We start from the raw sequence: 21,150 nt of genomic DNA, 5'->3' as shown, positions 1-21,150 counted from the left end.
GTTTGGCTGTGGCTTGCCCCGATCTTCTCGTTGCATTTTTGTTTCTTGCTCATTCTAATGAATTACAGCATACTGAATTTACGGTTTCAATGGAAAAACAGAAACAAACATAATTCATTTTTCCTATTAAAATTCATTTTATTTCTATTCGAGGAACCAAAAAAAAGTATATTAAACTACCTATATTCTGACAATAAAAAATATGATAACGGAGAATTACGTTACGGGAAAATAAGAAATCAAATATTATTTACAATAGTGACTGTTCTTTGCCCGGGGGGGGGGGCTCAAGGTAAACGACCTACCATACGTGCGGCACTTAAGGGCACTTTTTCCAAGCTTCCCAAAGTGCATTGTAAGGCTCGAAATGATTAAAGATGAGAAAAATTGCACTCTAAGGGTGTAAAATTTGGAAAATGTGACCATATTTTGCGACCACCTTCACATCTTATCGAAGGCCACAAAAACAGGCTCTATCTCTGAAAAGGTTCCAAAATCACGAAATCCTCGAAGGAAATTTTGGACCAAAATTTTAAAAAGATTTATTTTTAGAAAGTCTACTTTTAGTCTCCGACAAGTCATCTTGCAAACTTAGTACCCACTCCCCCAGGCATTGTTCATCAAATTCAATATCCCTCATTCTGTTCTTCATCTTAAACATCCTCAACGTAAGCATCCCCTTCATCCTCTTCAGTTTCTGCACTAGCATTGTTTTCATTTTCCTCTCCTTCATCCTCTTGCTCCTGCTCCTCTTCATCACTTTCTTCTTTTGTTTCTTCCTCTGATTCGTCTTCTTGTTCTCCTTGTTCGTTTTCGTTATTTTCTTCTTCATCGTTATCGTGTTCCTGTTCGTCTTCTTCTCGCTCATCCTCGAAATCTTCTTCTTTGTTATCCTGGTCTTTTTCATCTTCTCTTTCTTCGGTATCTCTCTGTTTATTATTTTCATTTTCCAAGTCATCTAATTCGTCTTCTTGTTGTGAAGCCAATTTATTATCATTTGCAGATTCGACATCATCATCCATCTCATCTCTAAAATGTTCTTCTTCGTTGAGTTCTTCGTCTTCCAATAGTAGTCGGTCTGGCCGGACTTCACCTCCACGTGGTGGACCTGGTGGCCGGGGTCGTCCAACTGGGCCAACTGGTCCGATAGGGCCGATGGGTCCCTTAGGCCTGATTGAAATGCGTGGTGGTGTTGATAATTTGAAACCAAGGGTTCTTTCGAGTTTTGATTTGAAACTGACTTTCTTAGAACGTCCAGAAACGATACCTAGAAAACAAAGTAATATTATGGAACATTCTGTCTTGTTTTATAGTATACTTTCCCTGAGGAAGTAATATCACTACACGTTTTTTCTTTTATTAGAACCCAGTTTATAAGAACATTGAGGCTGAAATTCGTCGAAAAATTAAGAACATCGTAAGAACATGCCCAGCCTCAGTTTTGAAAAAAATTACAAGAAACTACAATTTTTTCCTCTTTTCAAGCAGTTTTAAACAAACTTAGGAATGGATTTTCTAAATCGAGAGTCAAATATTGTCCAAATTTTACTAATTTCAAGTGCTCTTTATTTTGCATGATATTGTCGACTTAGAGTAGTCTGAACATTTAAGAACGCATCTAAGAACATTTCAGGCTGAAAATTGCTAAAAAAATAAGCACATCCAGGCTCAGCCAAATTTTAGGTGTTCTAATAATAAAAAAAACGTGTATACGACATGTTTTTCAAGATGTTTTGTTGAGAGACAGCTCTTAAAAATATACAAAAATACTCACAAAACAGTGAAATTAAGAACATTTTTAAAACATTCTTTTTTAGGCTTACAACTGCAAAAGTCACGAACATCCGAAGGTTTATAAAATATTTGACATTCTTATAAAAAACGTATCTTTCTTATATCCATCTCTGGCTTTGTGGAGAAACATCAAATAACCATTCGATCTTCTACTTCAGGGTTAAAGGTTTTGTTTTTTTAATAAGAGTGATATCGTTTGCTTCCTCAGCAATTTTAATTTACAAGCTTTTTCACATTGAATTAACACGGAAGTGGGGCAAGATTGGAAAGAAAAACATTTTTTGATTATATCAGCATAACAATAGGCACAACAAAACGGAAACACTTATGTAAAAATAAAACCCTTGAAATACACCTTTTCGACCGTAGCCACCAATTGCCGCGTGGGAATTTTTTTGTACGCTTCATCCCACTAAAACCGTCCCAGTTCTTTTTTTCGCACCAATAGACAATAGAAAAACGCGTCAAAAACGGATTGGGACGGTTTTAGTTGGATAAAGCGGACAAAAAAATGCCCGCACGACTACGGTCGAAAAGGTATATAAGCAAGTTAGTATTTTACCTCTTCTGAGACGAGCTTCCAAAACTCTTGCTCTTGCAATCTCACTTCTCGACAATCTGAATAATCTGTTGGCTCTGCTGTCTAACTTGGAGAAAGGTATTCTTGGGACTCGTGCAAGTTGAGATGGTGAAAGACCTAGAAAAGAAAGAATGAGTAAATATTCAATTTTTGACTTACATATATGTAGAGAGATTAGTATTTATAAAGGAGTAGAACCTACTAATTTGAGGCAAACAGTCAGACGGGTGGATTATTTTCATTTTAAACGTAAAACATTTTTTTAAATGACCGAATCTTTTAGACACGCGTTTCGTCCTTCTCAGGACTCATCAGAACAGCTCGGGTAAGCAAGCATAGACTGCTTTTGTCACCCGAATGCTTAAAACACTAAGTATTGTGTGTGGTACATAATCGCATGTGCTGAGAAAAGAATTAGAGCTTACTCTTAAATAGAGTCTATTCATGATATGCACCACTGCGATGACTTCACGAAGTTATGCTTAGGCTTATGCATAAGCAACCCAATACGTCACTTTTTCTATTGTTTAAGTGACGTGTTGGGTGGAAAATTTTAAAAGTTGCCAGAAGACTCTCCAGTGGTGCATATCATGAATACAGATCATTTTTCAAAGATTGTAAAAATATTACAGACATACGTTTTAAGAAAGAGGTAACTCTTCTTCCATTGTTAGTTGAAGGCTCGTCATAACACACCCTCACACATCCTGGCTGGTTTCTCAAATCAATCAAATCTCTTGGATAATATGGAGTAGCTGACATTCTCGAGTTGATTGAAGGGAAATGTACGTTGAGATTTGTTGAACTTCTCTTTTGCCAATCACTCCAGATTTTATCAACGAAACCATGATGGAGTTGGAATTCTGGTGCATTTGCTGAATCTCCAGTGCTCATTGTTCCAATATTCCCACCTGGAGAATAGAATGTAAAATTTTGTTTTACAAATTATCTGCTTCAACTGGTTTTCCATTATTATAGATGGGCTCTTCCAGAAAATGTCCGTACATGGCGCGTGGAGGATATAATGTCCGGGGGTAAACTTACTCTGTTTGGGGAGTAACTTCTGTCCGGGGGTCAAAAGTCACAATGTCCGGGGTAAATTTCCAAAAAATGTTATATCCTCCACTCCCTATATTCAAATGTTTTTTGGAAAAGCCCGATAGCGGTTTTAGTTTAAAAGTGGATTTTTTAAAAGGGTATTCGAGAATCGAGGTTAGAATCTTCTCTACTGGCGCAAAATTTCTAGCACAGGATTACGGATTGTTGCGACCTTCTCGCTGCCTAATGGGCTTTTCCAGAAAAAAAACAGTATGCCCCCTTTTGAGGAGGTCCATCCCTCTGTGGCTGGAAATTCTATAACCCCCTGGAATTCCAGGCAATTTCAGGTTTAAACCCCTCTGGAATGCTGGATTTTAGTAGGATTTAAAAAGCTACCCCCATGGAGTTCCAGTTATTTTTGACAGATTTTTTATCTCCCGACGGAATTCCGCCACATATCAAACCTTACCCCCTTGGAACGGAAATGGACCTCCTCAACAGGGGGTATACGGTTTTTTCTGGAAAAACCCATTGCAGAGCACGACGTTATGTAGTTTCAGCCGGATTTCAGTCTCAGCAAGGTATAAAGAATTGAAGAATATTGGATACCGTAAGTTGATCTATTATCGACATCCCTCGTCTAATTCCGACACCCTTCTTTAGAGACAGGAATAATATGAAAGCTTGAATCACTGATTGAAAAAGAATTATTCCTCTCTGACCACTATACAAAGAAAAACAGTTTCAACCTTTCTATCAATTTAAGCTGATAAAAAGGGTGTCGGAATTAGAGGAGGAGTATCGACATTAGACCAAGTAACGGTAGTATTGTTGTGTTTCATTTCCATAGCAACAAAAAGCATTGCTTATGACAACTAGAACACTTACCAATACGAACATGAACGTTATTGTGTAATGGTACTCTCAGGGTTAGCTCAAAATCAAAAAAGTTGTTTATATTCCGGCAGTTCTGAACGGCGACAGCATCTGGCACATTTCCATTGAATTGCCTACGCAGACATACTCCAGTTGTGATGGACCATATGGGCGTTCTAAAAGGTCCTGTATTGACACACCATCCTTGGGAAGGGTTGCCATTGCCTCCAAAACCTCGATTACCTAGCGAATAGATGAGGAAAAATTTGAAAATTCAATCTCAGATTGATGTCTTTTTAACCTCTAGTAGGGGGGGGATTTGTTCGTTTTTTGAGGTCGCTTGATTTTTTTTAGCACTTGTTATACATTTTTGGAAAGCTAAGGGGTAGCTAAGTTATTAACCTATGTTATTTGGATCCCCCTACCCCTTAGCTTTCCAAAAATGTATAACGAGTGCTTTGACTAAAAAAATCGAGCGATTTTACAAATGTCACCCTACTACTCGTCTACTTTATATATAAACCTTGGATGACTAAAATTCTGCAAAATTTGACCAATCTCAATGCTGTTTAAGTTCATTTCCATCGGAGACAAAAAAGTGTGCTTTGAATAAAAAGCATGATGAAAGTTCTTACCTATAGCACTCCAAATAGCATTTGCACTCCACGGGTTATGTGACCATAAACTCCAGTCCCAATACGGCATAGTGACACGGCAATCGACTTCTCTTAAGATATTTTCAAATTGCAATAAATACCATCTATGCCATGGAAGAAATTGATTTCTGTCATGAATTCCACGGTTGAAATTGTCGATGTGAATTTTGACCAATGCGTCATATCTATGAGAAAGTATTGAAAAGGAAATTATCAGTATGAAAAAATACTGATAAATAAATAATAATAACTTTTAAATAATTTAAAAATAAAAATAATGACTGTTTTTCAACAAACACATGAATTCTTAAGGAAATTATCTTCCTTTGAGAACACCTCTAATCATGTTCAATAAAATAATGCAGCTCTAAGAATTTCCATTGTGAATGAGTTGTACTTCGAGAACGAGACATGAACTGTTTATAACATAATCTGTCGATGGATGCACACTTGACTCTCTGTTATTCTATTTTCAAGTTAAAGCAAATCTTCTTCGAATTAGAGAACCAGTGTTAAAAGCTCTTCCGCCGCCTCAGTATACAAAGAATCTTTTCCGTCTCCAAATTCGGCATCATTCACAAAAGAATATGTATGCTTATTTGCTGTGTAAAATCCATTTTCCTTACCAGACCAAAAAAACTTTCTTTGATCACTGAGAGAGAGATTCGATTTAGGAGAGACTAATTTAATTTGTTGTTCTACGGGCAGATCGTTGACAAAATATGAGTCGGTCGGTCGGTAAAATAGAAATAAGATTTTTATTAATCAAGGAAGGAAATTAGGCTTTAAGTAATATTTTCAAATAATCTTAGTTAGAAATTCATCATTCATCTTTGATGGAGTTTGTAATAAAATCTTTCGTGCATAGAATTCATGATTCTAGATTCGTTTCAACTTTTTTTAAGTGTAAATTTTTTAAATGACTAGTATTAGAAATTTGTGGCATAGGAAATTCAATATTATTATTTTTTCGTTTGCAGCAAATGCTGGGTCGGTTGCGCCCGTAGAACAACAAATTAAATTGGTCCCGCCTTACAGGGAGTATTTAATAGCTCTTTTAAACGCAATTACAGTGAGAACTATAGAATTTCGAATTAGAGAGGGTTGACTGTATTGTGAGTCTGAGTTTAAAATAATTACTTTGCTTTGTACGGTTGTTGAGTTGAGACAGTTTTAACAGCGCTGACGTAACGTTCCTTCTCTTCTATGCTCATTGATGGGAAATCTTTTCTGACACGACAACATTCGACAAGTTTGCCACCGGAACATCTACATCGTCGACCGCATTCATCATATCTGGTACCTGAGCCACTACACTGTACGCGGTTTGCTGGTAATAGATAACGTAGAAATGAATTTATTTGACTTTCCTGAACTTTGTTTTCAAACGTCGAGAGCGTTCAACTTGGTCAATGAAAGACTTTTTTTGAGGTACATAGCCTTCATAATACCGAGTTTATGTATGTGTGTTTTTCAGCGACGGAGACGGTAAGGTTCTAATTTGGCTAGATCATGACCAACTGAGGACGACGGTAACGTAAAAATGAATTGATTAGCTTTTGACTTCGCTAATGTTGGTTTAAAGACGGCGAGAGGCTTCAACTGGGTCAATGAAAGACTTTTTTTAAGGTATATAGCCTTCATAATGTCTTTCAACATGGGATGAACGATCAATGACTCGTATATCTATTTCCGTACACTTTCTTTTGAGTAAAAAATTACTTACAGTTACTTGTTTCTAGAGGGGAGCCGTTCATTCGAGGGGACGTTTAAACGAAGGGGGCGTTTATCTGAGGTGGTGTTAATTGAAAATCTTTCCTCAAAAGAGGGACGCCTATTCAAAGGGGACGTTTAAAAGAAGGGGGCGTTTATTCGAAGGGGGCGTTTATTCGAGGTATTACGATATGTATGAGACAACTGTGTAGGCCTGATGTTGAGTGAAGAAAAACCAATTGCGTTATTAATGCCATGGAGGATCACGTCCAAGAAAAATGAATAACGGTTAAAACAACAGTGTGTATTATATATCATTACGTACTTTGTTCCTTTTTGACTTCATTAATAAGACTTTGTAACTCGGCGAAATTCCTGACCCTGAACACAAGATGCTCTCCTTTATTGTTTTTGCTTGCAATGCTGTTCAGTTCGCTTACTCTCACAGAAGTACCAATACCTGGAACGAAAACGTGAATTTGAATTGAAGTTATTGGCTCCCGATGAAGATATCATAAGAAAGAAGTGTTGGAAATTTGAAATGATTGTAAGGGGATCTCCGTAACTGGAAGACACACGGAGAACACAAATTTTGTTCGAGTTTCGTTTGCAAGGCATTGTTAACTGAATGAACTATCAAACTTGATATTCGAGTTAAGGAGACACTCGAGATATAGAGGTGCTTAGTTAAAGAGACTTAACTTGCTTATCTTGTTCATCATATTTCAACCTAAAAGTTTCTTTTCGCTAAAGTTTCTTCTCTTAAAAATTGTAGACTAATTGGTCCGTAATAGTAATTATGGTTTACCTAGGACAAATATTTGAGCTCCAATATTTCTCAATTGCAACGCTGGTGTGGCTGGATTACCACCTCGGTTCGATCGACCGTCTGTTAAAAAGAAAACCACTTTCTTCGCCGAAGGTCTTGCACCTGAAGTTGAACTTTGGTAAAGGGCACGTGACGTTCGAAGTGAAGGGGCTGTTGATGTCAATCCGCCGTTGTATCTGTGAAGATATAGAAATTAATGTATTATCCTGAGCAAAAACTCAAAATGTTTTCACCCTTTCTCTATTCCAAAATTGAGATTCAACATCACATCAACGTGCCATAAATTTACCTAATTCTTTTGACAGCCCTGATCACACATTCTCGATTGACATGCGAATTGAATCGGAATTCAGTTCTGACGTCGGTGGCATATGAAAGAGCTGCTACTCTCGTTGTCGATGGAGAAACACTCCAGAAATTCAATATCTAAGAGAATAAGAATGAAGATATTCAATGATTCAAAGATTTAATGATACATGTTTTATATATAAGAACGGTGGTTAAAAATTAAGAACATTTCAAGGCTTTAAGGATCCGATTTCTTAAGAAAATGAACAAAAATACTCTCAAAATAGTGAGAATAAGAACATTTTCAGACTTAAAACTCAAAAAGTAAGAACACCCGTTCTTATGATAAACGTGCAGGAAATGACCGCGTTGTTTAAGGAGTCAGCCCCACAAACAAAGGGATTCTGGTCAAATTTGCCCAAAAAATAAGAACAGGATAAGAATAAAATGAGACTCACTTGGCCAAAAAAGCCTCAGGTTCGCATAAACAAAAATTATAGTTGAGTTTTTGAATTGTCTGCAAGGAATTAATGTTTCTTCACCCTCAATGAGCGTTTACATAAAAGTTCTCAACCAAAAAAAAGCCTAAAAATGTCGCCAAATTCGCCAAAATTTCTTTCCGCCAAATTTAATTTTATTTCAATTTAGTATCTATTTCTCCTAAAAATCCTTTTTTTCCTCTTTTTTCAGCTAAAATATTGAACAAAAATGGATAGTTCGCCAAAATTAATTCTCGCCAAATTTAAAAAGTTTATTAAATCGCCAAAATAAATTCCGCCAAATCGCACCAAAATTGGCGAATGGGCTTAAAATTTCTTCTCTTAAGGTAGTTTCTCCGTAAATGAATTCCATCCGGAGTACTTACCTCTTCGATGAACCTGAGGGAAAGATCAAAATTCCTTCGTCCGACACTTCCCGAACGATCAATGATAAAAGTGAGGTCAACAGCACCAGGTAACGCTAAAAAAATAGAGTGATAGAGATACAGTGTGTTCTAAAACAGGTGGACAAATTTTTAGTAAAAGTAAAATCCTCGTGATTTATGCGAAATTTTATGACTTGTATACTTCTTTGGAATTAAATGTAAAAAGTTTTTAGCCTTATTTGTTCTGACTAGACTTATTGAATCTACTTTTTAAAGTCAACGGATTAAAATACCAAAGAGGGGATTTTCTCGCCCTCTTCTGATGAAAACAGGCCCTGGTTTTGACAAGGAACTTACTATTTGAATTTTTCCCTCTTCCCCCTCTTGCTCCTGATGGTCCACGTGCTCCTGATGGTCCACGTGCTCCTTGTGCTATTTTGAAAAAACTTCCGGAGAGTTTTTTGGCCGTCGTCTTGACTGATGCTATCGCTCCGTTAGCTGAAAATAAAAAGGATTTTAAATTATTTTTTTGCTCAAAGCATTCTTTATATAACGCACTGAATAATTTAACTTTAATTAAACTACGGTTAAGGAGTTTCTTAAGATCAGTGTTTTTCATTTGTAATTGTGCGTAATTCCGATCAAGCGCGATAGTCAGGTTCGATTTTACGATCTTTCTGGTTTGATTTCCCATTTTGGTTTGCTTTTGCACTCGCACTAGGATATGCTCTTTTAAATTTTATGTTAGAAATATTAAGAAAGGTGACCCATGACAATTACCGGAGTTTGCAGTCCAAAAGTTTTTGAAATTCTTACCTTAGTTAACATCTTTAAGCACCTTTTAGTCAGTTATTCTGACTCGAGATTTTAATATACTTTCTTTAATATACCGGGTGGGCCATAAAATCTTTGGTCTGGTCTTAACTTTTTTGTTAGATTTTTTCCTTTGTTAGTAAATCGATTTGTTCGTCATTTGACTACATGATCAAAAAGTGAGCAAAACTATTTAATTTTCCAACTCAAGTTCAAGTTAGAAAGAATAGAAAACCAAAGGATTTCAGACCGGGATTTCTTATACGGACTACGGTAAAACTTAAATATAAAAACTATATAAAATGTAGAATAATTCTTACCTTGTTCACTAAACAATAACATGCACGTAGCATAACATGTTACCAAGGTGACAATAGTTGTCAGCCTCATTTTCGGTTAACTCTGAGTCAAAAAATATTAGAATATTTGTGTTGTCTTCTTGCAATACTGATGATTTTTGTCCTTTCTTGGCAATGCCTTGAAGGTTATGATTTGAATCTAAACTTTGAGTCGAATTTATATGACCAGCCTATCCCATGTTTTAATCACCCATGTGCGTATATGTGCGTATTATTAATTGTCGCAATTTGAAAAGAAAACCACGATGTATCGAAAGAAAATTTAAAATTCCATGAAAACTATTGAAAGCATGCTTCCTCCAATCTTCTTTCGATCTTGATGCCAAGAAATTAATCAAAAATTAATCACTTCTTTTTTTTATAAGAATTTATTATATGGGAAATTGATGAAGCAAAATTTTTCCGTTTTGCCAAATTCATTTTTCTTTATTTCATGAAAACTAAGAAATAATGTCTCAAAGAACATCATAGTAGTGGAAAATTATGAAGATCTTAGCTTTAGCTTTTATTGAAGTGCGAGTATCATCATCAATACAGCACGGCTCTGATGTGTCACGATCACAAAGTACAATGTCTAGCGTTGTGATTTCCCTATTTAAAATCATGGTCGAAATATATTGACATTTTAGTATATTCTAACGTTTTTCAGAATTTAAAGCTCGGGCTAGAATTGCTATTTTAGCACTTCCACTTTCTTTCATTGAATATTTTGATTTTAGAGGGGTTCGGTGGCTTCTAGGTTATATTCCAAGCTTTATTCGAGCAAATTTGAGCTTTTAAATCTTGAGATCCTAAGGGTCCAAGTCTTAAATCTCATGTTAAAACTCAGAGTTAAAACTCTACTTTCCAACTGTAGTTTAAGGCGCTAAGAAATCATTTGTGGTGTTTAAAATTTCATCGGGAAATCCACTTTGTGTCAAATATTTTGTCCATGATTGTAGGTGAAGGAAACTATCCCGGTCCGATGATATTGGAGGGTTCGCTTCTCTCTTTGGACTATGAATTACCATAAAATGTTTCTTGAATTAAAGAAAAGTCGTTCACCAATTTAGCTAATATTTATCTACATAGACATGCTTAGCATTCTAAAAATAATTAATCTTTTTCCAATTAAATAAGTTGTGCTTGTATCTACATGGAAAAATAACAATTAAGCTGTTTCCAAAGATACCCATGCGACTACAGTCGTTAGTGTGTAATGATTAACTCGATTATTATTTCTAATGTTGCAATGTTTCCATTATCTATAGTTTAATGATCAAAATTCTAAATTAGGCATCTTGATATTTACTTTCTTTTGCCATGTGTTCTTGAATCAGTGGGAAGTTAATCCAATTATATGTTTTTCTGTTTCGAATGCCATTTTTCCGCAGAGATTAATTAGTTAGTTACAAATTAAATTTTTTTTTCAAGCCCACAAGATCTAGTTTTTTTTGGTGGACCTACCTGGAAGGTTCTTTAAACTAACCTGAATTCGTTCGTCCGTCCGTTCGTTCCTTCGTTCGTCCGTTCGTTCCTTCGTCCGTTCAATTAGTTTGTTTAGAGTTGTGCCGTTCGAAAAAAAATGGCCCAAAAAGTGTTTTTTCTGAATTTCAGTTTTCCACAGAAACAATACTTAGTTACGAAATTACTCATTTTTCTAAGCTCGTAAACCAAGGGGTTTCGTTTTTAATGATAGCTAAGTGAATGAAAAATTAACTCCGGTAAACTCTAGATTCTAGACCAGCGAGTGCTTAGCAAGCGCAGTATATTGATTAGCGTATATAGGTACTTGAGACGACTAACCGAATTTTAAGAACGGTGAGTTGTAATTTTTATCATGCTTTCGACCGGAGAAACTCACCGTTTGCCGGTCCTTAATAAGACCCCTGGACAACTTTCTCTCTCTCATTCGACCTCTGTTATTCAAATTTCTCTACGTGCTTCAATCCGATTATATGTCGCTAAAAAGTCGCGAAGAAGTCGGGACTAGAAAGAAGTCGTATCCTTCATACCTTTCTGCTTTTTAACCCTTCAACCATCTTCCTATTTTTTGGAACTGGAGGTCCTATAAATTGACCTTTTTCCGTTTGTCCGTCCGTCTGTTACCAGCTTTTCTCGAGATTGGCTCGTTGGTTTTTTCCGATTTTTGGCACAAAGGTGCAAAATAGTAATGCCCAAAATGTGACGGAGCCCGATTTTCGAAAAAAAAAATTTCCGAAAAACCCATTTTTTTGGCATTTTCTAGAGATTTCATCAATAGTTTTTTCAGAATTTTTGCACAAAAATGTAAATTAGCAATGCCTAAAACATGACCGAGTCCGATTTTCGAGGAAAATCTTTTTTGGTTTGGACGCCTGTCTGGCTGGTATTTTACAGACCAGAATCTGAAACTTGACCAAAATTATGTATCGACTGATTGACTCGTTCGATTCGACTGAAATTTTTTCGAAGGCTGATTTTTCAAATAACAGAAAAGATTCGTTCCCATGAGTATTTGGTTTTTCTTTTTTTTTCTTTATATTCATCTGGTGGCTGTCGGCGGAGCCGGGAGTGAGGGAGTCTATCCCCTTTTCTATTTGCGCTAGACCTGGGAGATCGAATGCTGAGATGAAGCGCCACACCCACTCTCAGCTCTCACTGACTTACCGCTTAAATCAGATTACCCAACCTAAGCTACTCATCTGGTGACCGGGGATCGAACCCACAAACCTTAGGTTGTAAGGCGAATGCTCTACCGACTGAGCTACCCGGCCACAGTATTTGGTACCAGTCTGTAAAGATGCCCGAAGGGTTAATACCCTCAATGCTCAAGTGAACTGGTATTTAAGACAAACTAAGGCAATTTATCAATTATTTTTTGTCAATTAATTTTAATTTTATATTTTTCAGCAAAATATAGAAAAAAACATTGGAAAATAATGAAAATTACCAAACAAGGAAAAGGATAAAAAGGAAAAAGTAATAGAAATTGATTGTTCTGGTGACTGCTAGGTTACAGTCTCTGGCTGATTGCAGACTTAAATACACTCGTTGACTTACACAAAGCTAGATATCACAATCATTTCAATGGGGCGACACAGGGATGATTCTCTACACCATGTTCAAGACCTTCGACAAAGTGCGATGTCTTCCTCGCTCTTCAGGTAAGATCCCAGCTGGCACACAACGTTGTTTCAACGTTTATTTAACGTTCATAACGTCCATATAACGTTAAATGAACGTTGAAACAACGTTGTGCGCCGGTTGGGATACTCTTTTAACCCTTTCCGTGCCCATGTCGAGTATATCTGACATTTTATGTTATAATCAATTGAGCAGCCGCACTAAAAAAACTAGGCAAAAATTTATAAGCCATGTCCAATATATTTGACATTGGGCCTGGCGGCTAACAATTGGTGAGGAAAAATATATCGGCTGCTCAAAATACTTTTTTAATTTTTTCACGCCCAAAACAACTGCATTGCCTCAAAAAAAATTTGTAAAGTTTTTGCCATTTTCCCCCTTGACACGGAAAGGGGTCAATCAATGTTCAAATTTGGCATTTTTCGATAAGCTTTGGCTACTCAAAATTGATTGAAAGACATTCAATGACATCTTAGAATATGTAAACTCTTTTGAAATAACTCTTGTTGTTTACAATGCGTCTGAAAAAAGCGGAGTAGAATGTTTGAACTCCTATGACTTATCTAACTATTCAATTTCTGGGTTGTTCTTGGTGTACTGATTTTTTGTTCACTTCAGCATCATCATCTTGGCATATTGGGATAACGTAATGGGGCCTATGGTGTCCAAGATATGGAAAGGCAATGACAAAGTTGAGGCATCAGACGAAACGGTCAACTATATATCAAACCACACGTTGAGTGGTGAGCTGTGTCGTCAAACAGAAAAACAAACCGTTGATCCGAAACTATGTATATTACCTGATTTAGGTGAGCTTCGAATGATGCTATTTTTGGTCAGCAATTGCAATTTTCTTCCTTCTTTAAGTGGGATTTTCCTCTCCGCGAAGTACAAAAAAAAAATTTTTTAAATTCTCTTTGCTCGTGTATAGTCCATTTTCCGTCTTTTTTGACAACTATTTCACATCGAACCTAGGTTGCTACAATCATGGTCAAAATCTATTGAGAATTTATCTTATTTCCTCGTTTTTTGAAAATTGGACTTCGGGGGAGAAAGTTGCTTTTGGGCTAATTGATAAATTTATTGGAGTATTTCAATTCGAGAGGGGTTTATAGACTTCCAGACCATATTGTGAGCCCTATTGGATCATTCTTGAACTTTTGGATTATTAGATCCAAAGCTCCAAAGTTTTAAGTCTAGCGTTAGAACTCAGTGTTAAAACTCTACCCTTCCAACCTAATTTAGAGCGCTTTCAAATCGTTTGTGGTTATAAGATTTCGTAGGAATTTCCCTTTTTTTCTCAAATATTACGACCATGATTGTAGTATTCTCTGTAGACAAAGTCGTGCTTGCTATAATACAAACCGTTTTGTGGAATGTTGACTAAAAACCCTTCAATATTGAATTATATAAAATCAATACCCCTACCAACACTGCTTCGTTAACTGTTCGTTACCAGTGGATACCCCTTATAACCTACAACAAAAAAGGTACCCCTATATCCTGATAGAGAAAACAGTAAGGGCTGAAACTTTTTCTGGTGAGTTTAGGCTACCTATGAATTTCTTCCCTCGGTATGGTTATGAAAGTACATTCACAAGAGGTTGTAAAAAAGTGAATCATACAATATTGAATTAAGTTTGGTGGTTAAGAGAGCCCATAACCCAACTTTGTAGGCTTTAAGGGGTATTTGGTTTTAAGGGGTATCCACTGGTACTGCGCATGGGAATTATTCCCTTGTTAAAGTGACGTCAGTTTAGTTGAGCGTGTTCGAATACTAAAAAATAGTTCGCGCTCTGTCATAGAGACTCAGAAAGAAAGTTTCTCACATGGAATAAGGTTTTTGTTTGCTTTTTCAAATGTCTTGTACCGAAAGAGAAATGCTCGACTCCTCACCAGTTCCATCACAAGTCGCCCGTGTTGATTGGTGTGAAATGCCGCCCGTGCGCAGCTAAGGATGATAGGTGTGAAATGCCGCCCGTGCACAGCTAACGATTGATAGGTTTGAAATACCGCCCGTGTAGCTAAGGAATGATAGGTGTGAAATACCGCCCGCGCGCAGCTAAGGATTGATAGGTTTGAAATGCTGTCCTTGCGTAGCTAAGGATGATAGGTGTGAAATACCGCCCGCGCGCAGCTAAGGATTGATAGGTTTGAAATGCCGCCTGTGTAGCTAATGAATGATAGGTGTGAAATACCGCCCGTGTAGCTAAGGATTGATAGGTTTGAAATGCCGCCCGTGTAGCTAAGGAATGATAGGTGTGAAATACCGCCCGTGTAGCTAAGGATTGATAGGTGTGAAATGCCGCCCGTGTAGCTAAGGAATGATAGGTGTGAAATACCGCCCGCGCGCAGATAAGGGTTGATAGGTGTAAACTTTATCTGGCACTCAGATGGTGAAGTTTTCATCCGACACGCTAAAGCTCTGAAGATCGGGAACGTTTTCAACATCTGGAAGGTTTACATTACAGAATTTTGCGAGACCGCGTCAAGAATTTTGCAGTGAGAGCTCTGGTAACCCAGCCCTCGTTTTCAGGGATTGGTAGGTCCAACCGAAATATTTATAGGTTTATGCACAAGGGCTGTTGAACCCAACTGGAAATGCGGCATATCAAAGGCCGACTATCATTCCTCTCCGATAGGAAATTAGCCTGCTCCTTTAGAGCTTTAGCGTGGGCGGCCGCCAATCCGCCATCGGAATATCAGATAAGATAGGTGTAAAATGCCACCCGCGCGCAGCTAAGGGTTGAAGGTGTAAACTGGACTATCCTTATTTTGTCCTATTTCAGGTTACTTATTCAACGCCTTCATCTTCACTGGCAATTCAAAAATGGGACCTACCATTACAAGTTTATCTTTTGTCATCGCTCATGAAGATTTGAATAAATTTCTTATGCTGCAAGACCACTTGGAGCGACAAGTCAAATTTATTGTGTTGAGGTATCGAGTCTTTCAGCAAAAGGTTTGTCAAAAGAAAAATTTCTTTCCATTTATTAGGGCTGCCTGCAACCATAACAGTAGGGCGGGAGAGTGGTAAAAAAGATTCTCATTCAGCTTTAAATCTCTTGCCGACGGATCGAAGGAGCCCATCTTTCGGTTCATTTCTGCCATTATGAATATAATATAGAACCGAAGTAATGACATTTAGACAAAAAGGATGAAAGGAGGCCGCCCATTCGCCAAGCTGACTTAGTTATTACAGTGTCACTGCAGACTCACTCAAGTATCACGACAATTTCCACATTTGATCGCATCTTTAGTGTTTAATAACTGAAAGGGCTGATCGATAGAAATTCGATTATCGAGTGAAATCGATATTCAATCGATGCAATTTTCAGATTTGATTTCTCATCAATTAGTGTTTGTAATCAGATTTTATCCCGTTTATTGTCCTTCATCGATTACATTCCAATTATTTCAATTTGTATTTTAATTCGTAGGATCGTTTGACATCGTCTGGTAGTCTGGTTTATGCTACATTTTTATGAGAACAAACTATATAAGAACATAAGGCTTTAATGGCCAAAATGTTAAGAATAAATTAAGGACTTTTAAGTCATTATGGACTCAAAAACACTCGATTTTTTAGGAAAATGGGTGAAAATGCTCACAAAATGGAGAAAATAAGAACATTTTTAGGCTTAAATTTCAAAAATTTTTAGATGTTCTTATAAATTAAAACATTTATCACTCTCTCAGGTCTAGCACAAATAGAAATTGGGATACACTCCCTCACTCCCAGCTGGAGCAAATGCGAAAGCCCTCTTGTAATCGCTCGTGTCGAAAAGACGAACAAACAAAATGTCTATGTGATGAATATTTATACTGCCAACCTAATGTAAAGCTATGCAAAAAGTGAACTAGAGCACCCTCGATTAGTTAATTGCTTAGATAAGTAAATCCACGAGGAAGTCATTAATGTGCAATAGTTTTTTAAATTTATTAATCAGTTTGTTTAACTAGGGACATTAGGGGGAAATTGGCAATAGAAACTGAACGAAAATGAATGTTTTGGAATTATAAAACTGTCAATAAGCTGAAGGAAGTTATGATGAGAAAGTTTATAGTTTATAAGAGATTGAATTTAAATTGAATAGGTTTTGTTCTCGATTTTTCAAACGCCAAATATTTTGTACAGTAAGCACGTCAATAATATAATGTTAAAATTGCGCGACGATTTTGAAAACTTCCTTGATATGAAAGTTGTTTTGGCGAAGACGAAGTCTTTGAAATAAATGCGGTTGACACATATATTTTAAGCTAGAAAAGGAAAAACACAAACTAATTTAGAACTATATACAAACTCGAAAGCTTAAGCTAAGATAAATCTCGATAGATCAAAAATATACAAATGTACAATACAAAACTATACTTACAAATTTCGTCACATATATTCACGATTGAATGCCAAAACAAATGCACGATATGCAAAAATCCCAAAGAATATCTCAAAGTTCGAACGAAACTCAAAACATTTCTGTGTTAATAAATTCGAGAACGATTTTTTCTGACACGTCTCATCTCAACAAGTTTCTCAAGTGAAGTGCAGAAAAAGGCGATGGAAAAAACCTATACAGTAAAAAACTAATTAAAAATAGACAAAAGACGCACGATCAAATACACATGACGATACGCACAACACATAACACTAAAATGCTAATTACCCAACGCAACATCATTAATTAGCCAAAACACTCCCAGGCAGAATTTGGGACCATTCTTAATCGGCACCTTCCAATAAGTAACATTTAGCCGCCGGGCGTGTGTGGACGCCGTTTTTTGTTTTTAAAATTACTTTTCTCACGATACCATCGTTTCCTGGAAATGTTTTCATTATTCTTCCAATCGGCCATTTCTGTCTCTCGACCGTATTATCAATATAAACAACGACGTCATTTACGCGTAACGTGCGGGTGTTTTCGAACCACTTGAGACGTTTCGTAAGTTGAGGTAGATAATTACTCAACCAAAGCTGCCAAAATTTCGAGGTTGCAGCCTGCACTTTTCGCCACTTTTTTCTAACTCTTAACTCATATTCCGGTACAATCTCTTCAGGAACGGATACCTTACCGGTTAAAAAATGATTTGGTGTGATGACGTCAATATCATCTGGGTCATCAGTTGTTGAGGTGAGTGGGCGACTGTTCATGAAAGATTCGACCTCCACAAGGAATGTTCTTAAGCATTCTTCGTCAAACAATTTCTCAGTAATAACCGTTTTCAAACACTTTTTGGCAATTTTAACCATGGATTCGTATATGCCTCCCATCCATGGAGAAGCAGGTGGTAATAATTTCCATTCGATCGACCAATTCGAGAGGGAATTCAAAAGCTTGTGATCATTCAAAACGTTGATCGCTCCAACGAAATTCGTACCATTATCGCTGATCATCTTCTTTGGTTTGCCTCTTCTACCTATGAAACGTCGAAAAGCTAGGAGGAAGCAATCAGTGGTTAGATCGTGTACAAGCTCAAGGTGGACGGCCCTTGTCGTCAGGCATGTCATTAGGGATACCCATCGCTTGGCGGTTGCTGCGTTCGAACGTGTAGCGTAGCGATTGAGTTTGATGATCATCGGGCCAAAGTAGTCGACACCACAATACGTAAATGGATGTTCGTTCGTTGCCAGACGTTCTTTTGGAATATCGCTCATCATTGGGAATTTTGTCGTCGCTCGGATGATCTTACACGCACTGCAGTTTCTAATTATAGTTCTTACAAAGTTTTTGCCTGATATCAACCAAAATTGATTTCGAAGGATTGCAAGTGTTGCTTCACGTCCACAGTGGAAGTTTGATTCGTGGAAATGCAGTGTAAGGATTCTCGCGATGGGATGTTTCTTGCAGATGACGATTTGATGCTTACGAGTGTAGTCGACTTTTGCATGCATGATACGACCACCAACACGAAGGATGCCATCATCATCTACGAACGGTTTGAGTTGAAGAAGTTTTTTGCTCTTCATAGCAGTCGTTTCGTCTGTGAATGATTCTCTTTGTGCGACTTGGATGATGACCTTCTCAGCTTCTTCTAATTCGTTTGATGTAAGAATCTTCCAATTGATTGGTTGCGTCTTTGATTTTCGAAAATTGCGTTTGATCTTCAACAGCCATGCGACTTGACGTTTGAGCTTCGACCAAGATGAATAGTGATCCCACTTGATAATGTCGCTTCTTTCGTTCGTCGTGTCGTTGGTTGTGACTTCATTGGTTGTTGTCATCTTGTTTGTGATGATGTCATTCGACGTAGCTGAAACAGTAGAAGACAGAAGGGCCAGAACATCGTTCATAGCATATAGTTCTAAATTAGTTTGTGTTTTTCCTTTTCTAGCTTAAAATATATGTGTCAACCGCATTTATTTCAAAGACTTCGTCTTCGCCAAAACAAACTTTTAAGAAATTTCTTAAAAGTTTGTTTTGGCGAAGACGAAGTCTTTGAAATAAATGCGGTTGACACATATATTTTAAGCTAGAAAAGGAAAAACACAAACTAATTTAGAACTATATACAAACTCGAAAGCTTAAGCTAAGATAAATCTCGATAGATCAAAAATATACAAATGTACAATACAAAACTATACTTACAAATTTCGTCACATATATTCACGATTGAATGCCAAAACAAATGCACGATATGCAAAAATCCCAAAGAATATCTCAAAGTTCGAACGAAACTCAAAACATTTCTGTGTTAATAAATTCGAGAACGATTTTTTCTGACACGTCTCATCTCAACAAGTTTCTCAAGTGAAGTGCAGAAAAAGGCGATGGAAAAAACCTATACAGTAAAAAACTAATTAAAAATAGACAAAAGACGCACGATCAAATACACATGACGATACGCACAACACATAACACTAAAATGCTAATTACCCAACGCAACATCATTAATTAGCCAAAACAAAAGTACTTTCCCTCTCCTACGATTTAGGAGAGATCTCCTACGTGACATCTTTTCTACGACCTAGCCATTCTTAGTCTATTCGAAAGAACAGTATATTACAAGATATTTTTGAGAGGGAGGACGCGGATTAGGCCCGGGAAAACTTTTTATGACCAAAATAGTGACGCCATAGCGACAAAACATACCGACGTCAGTACGATCAATGCAAGATTTTAAATCACAGTAGAGCTGACAGTTAGTTGGTCTTCAAGCGGCAGTATTCCTTTGTGTGTTTTAGTCAGAGAGTTGTTGTAATACAATTTTTTGCTCAGAATTCCAACAACAACATGAGAATAATTTCATTACTTAAAAATGGTGACAAAGAATAAGAGCAATCAAACTTCATAGGTTCTTTAAAAAATTTTGAGAAGACCAGGAAGATTCAAAGACTTTCTTGTGACATTAATAAATCAGGTCAGAAGTGGGTGGGTCAGATAGGAAATTAATCAATATGATTTGTTTCTGGTCTCAATATTTTCAAAAATACTCAATTTGACGTGTCTTATATTGGCTTTATATTTTATAAGAAACAACCAAGATCCTTGTAAGGTCCAAGGCTCTTTAATTGGCCCAGGCTGAACCGCAGACTTCTACAAAACCCCAGGTAAGTATATAAGGAGCACGAATCCGTTAGTGGATGCAAACAGTGTATAATTGGCCCAGTATCGGGCCTTTCATAAACATGTCGCTGTTCGTGGTGCTGCATGTCCATTTTTGAAGAAGCAGCGCTTGTCAATTTAAGTTCATTTTGGAAGAAACGGCGCCTTGTAACAATCAGCGAATAAACATTTGACTATTGCTCTTAACTTGTTCATATGATTTCGGCCATTGAAGCCTTATATATTCTTATATAGTTTGTTCTTAGAAAAAAATGTGTAGATTCGAATTATAGACGAAGAAGATTCAATCAAGTTCGAAATTAGTTCGCTCGTCAACTATACTTGTGATGCTCTCCACTCTGAGTTAACTCGATGATGTGTTTTGTAAAGAAGACCACAAATAAAATAATTAGACAGTAGAGGTTTTCACTCTACCTCTGAAACCGCTAAAGTAGCGCCGCCAAAGACAGTATTTTCCTCACATTTAATGGAAGGCATATTAAAATTACGCCCGCAGTTTCCTTTAATAGTTCTCATAGTAATTTCAGTTGTTAATTCATTGCGACATCTTCCAATTATGCGTTTCTAAGGTTTCATTCCATGTGTGAAGTTACTGGAGTTTTGTACCAGTCTCTTGAAATTAGAATCGCGTCATCGTTGAAATTCCATTCCTCTGCAGTTTAAAAACGTATA

At 36.9% G+C, this 21,150-nt stretch overlaps 2 protein-coding genes across 2 annotated transcripts in view; one reads left to right on the top strand and one right to left on the bottom strand.

Moving 5' to 3' along the window:
• Positions 1-126: 126 nt before the first annotated feature.
• On the bottom strand, positions 127-10,050 carry LOC136806332 (uncharacterized). The gene is made up of 12 exons (XM_067062887.1): positions 9,773-10,050; positions 8,997-9,137; positions 8,640-8,734; positions 7,776-7,912; positions 7,466-7,662; positions 6,983-7,117; positions 6,085-6,274; positions 4,924-5,129; positions 4,301-4,531; positions 3,013-3,285; positions 2,357-2,491; positions 127-1,267 (listed from the first exon to the last, which is right to left on the bottom strand). Exons 1-12 carry the CDS (start codon positions 9,840-9,842, stop codon positions 654-656), a joined length of 2,424 nt encoding a protein of 807 aa, XP_066918988.1. The 5' UTR covers positions 9,843-10,050; the 3' UTR covers positions 127-653.
• A 2,636-nt stretch (positions 10,051-12,686) lies between these two features.
• Positions 12,687-21,150, top strand: part of LOC136806342 (guanine nucleotide exchange factor C9orf72 homolog) — a 36,549-nt gene continuing 28,085 nt past the window's right edge. Inside the window, exons 1-3 of the mRNA XM_067062904.1 lie at positions 12,687-12,936; positions 13,535-13,725; positions 15,706-15,878. Coding sequence (XP_066919005.1) covers positions 12,860-12,936; positions 13,535-13,725; positions 15,706-15,878 — 441 coding nt within the window. The 5' untranslated portion in view covers positions 12,687-12,859. The remainder of the gene's footprint in view (positions 12,937-13,534; positions 13,726-15,705; positions 15,879-21,150) is intronic.

Source organism: Clytia hemisphaerica, unplaced genomic scaffold, assembly GCF_902728285.1.
Source record: "Clytia hemisphaerica strain Z4C2 unplaced genomic scaffold, Clytia hemisphaerica genome assembly, whole genome shotgun sequence".
NCBI lineage: Eukaryota > Metazoa > Cnidaria > Hydrozoa > Leptothecata > Clytiidae > Clytia > Clytia hemisphaerica.
The sequence above is the reverse complement of the archived record's forward strand: the minus strand, read 5'-3'. Positions and strand labels throughout refer to the sequence as shown.